At 56.9% G+C, this 1,696-nt stretch overlaps 1 protein-coding gene across 1 annotated transcript; it reads left to right on the top strand.

Moving 5' to 3' along the window:
• Positions 1-216: 216 nt before the first annotated feature.
• Positions 217-1,152, top strand: LOC146721182 (uncharacterized). Its single transcript, XM_085487321.1, has one exon. The coding sequence runs from the start codon at positions 217-219 to the stop codon at positions 1,150-1,152; it is 936 nt and encodes a 311-aa protein (XP_085343447.1).
• Positions 1,153-1,696: the final 544 nt, after the last annotated feature.

Here is a 1,696-nt window from a genome sequence, read left to right on the forward strand (position 1 = left end):
GATCCAGGGAAAGGAAGAAGAGAGAGGAGGAGGAAAAACTCCCTACGGAAGGAGGAAAGAAGAAGCAGCGTCTTCAGGAAAATCTGAAGGAAGGGGACCCCGCCGCAATGGATGTGACGGGGCCCGCGAATGCGCACAGCAGAGAGGATGGCCTGTAAAATTTTACAGGCCAATGTGAACCATTCAGGGCCGGCCCAAGCTCTCTTCGTCCAGACCATGATGGAGAGAGATTGCGGCCTGGGGATTGTAGCCGAGCCGCACAAAATACCAGACAGCTGGATAAGCAGTGCGGATGGCTTGGCTGCAATCACCCAAAGGAGCGCGTCAAGCTCCCCCACGGCGGAACCATTGAAGTCGGAGGAGGGCACAGTGACGGTCAGATGGGGGTCCACCATCGTTATTGGGGTGTATCTCCCGCCGAGTCTTAGCAATGAGGAATTCTGCGGGAGACTGCACTCCATAAAGGGACAGATTACAGAATACCACCCCGCCCCAATAGTCGTCGCCGGGGACTTCAACGCCAAAGCGAGCGCTTGGGGCTCCCCGCGCGATGACTGGCGGGGCAGACAGGTTTTGGATTGGGCGGCGCAATGTGGGCTCCTCTCCTGCAACAGGGGGAGGAAGTCCACGTGTGTCAAGAGGCAGGGGGAGTCGATCGTAGATCTGACTTGGGTCACTCCCTCTGCCTCGAGGTTGGTAAGCGGGTGGAGGGTGCTGGCGGAGACAGAAACAATATCAGACCATAGATATATAGAGTTCTCCGTCAGCGCCTTCCCCCGCGAGGTAATAAAGCGCCGCCGTATGAGAGAATCTGTCTCTCGAAGGTGGACCCTTAAAAAGCTGGACCAAGACGCGTTCCTGGCCGCAATCGAGGCGGCCCTGATGGTTCGTGGAGAGGACAACGGGGGGGATCAACAAGAGGACGAAAGGGCGTGGCTGCTGCGTACTATCAGCGACGCGTGCGACGCAGCCATGCCCAGAACGAAGAAGATCCTCCCCCCGAAAAGCTTATTGGTGGTCGGAGGAGATCGCAGAGGCGAGGCGCTCCTCCGACCAGGCAAGGAGGTTGGTGAGAAAGAGGAAGAGACTCGAGCGGTCAGACCCCGAAAGGTATCAGGACGCGTGGGACATCTACAAAATGAGACGAGATGACCTACGCGTCCTGATAAGGAAGGCAAAGGCGAGAGCCTGGGAGAAACTACTCTCTTCCCTGGACGAGGACCCATGAGGGCGCCCATATAAAATAGTATTGAAAAAACTGAAAGGAGAGGGCGCCCCCACAACAGAGTCCTTGGACCCCCAATTTGTCGGCCAAATCGTCGACACCCTGTTCCCGCGGGAAGAGGGTCAAGCTGACCCAATTCCGGAGCGGGACTGGATGTGGGACGAGGAGGCCATGGGGGTCACGGAAGGGGAGTTCCGTGATGCCATCAGGAAGATAAAACTCGGAAAAGCCCCGGGTCCTGATGGCATACACGGAAAGGTATGGGCTCTCGCCTACAGGGGTCTAGCCGAACCCATGCGGAGGATGTATAACGAATGCCTCCGCATGGGTTGTTTCCCACGAGAGTGGAAGGAGGCTAGGGTAGTCCTCCTTCCCAAAGAGGGCAAGCCGAGGGATGTTCCCTCGGCATATAGGTCAATTTGCTTGATAGACGAGGCGGGTAAAATTCTAGAAAGAATAATAGCGGACCGC

The sequence above is a fragment of the Nylanderia fulva genome, unplaced genomic scaffold, assembly GCF_048542155.1.
Source record: "Nylanderia fulva isolate GAGA-0341 unplaced genomic scaffold, ASM4854215v1 Scaffold530, whole genome shotgun sequence".
In the NCBI taxonomy this organism is placed as follows: Eukaryota; Metazoa; Arthropoda; class Insecta; order Hymenoptera; family Formicidae; genus Nylanderia; species Nylanderia fulva.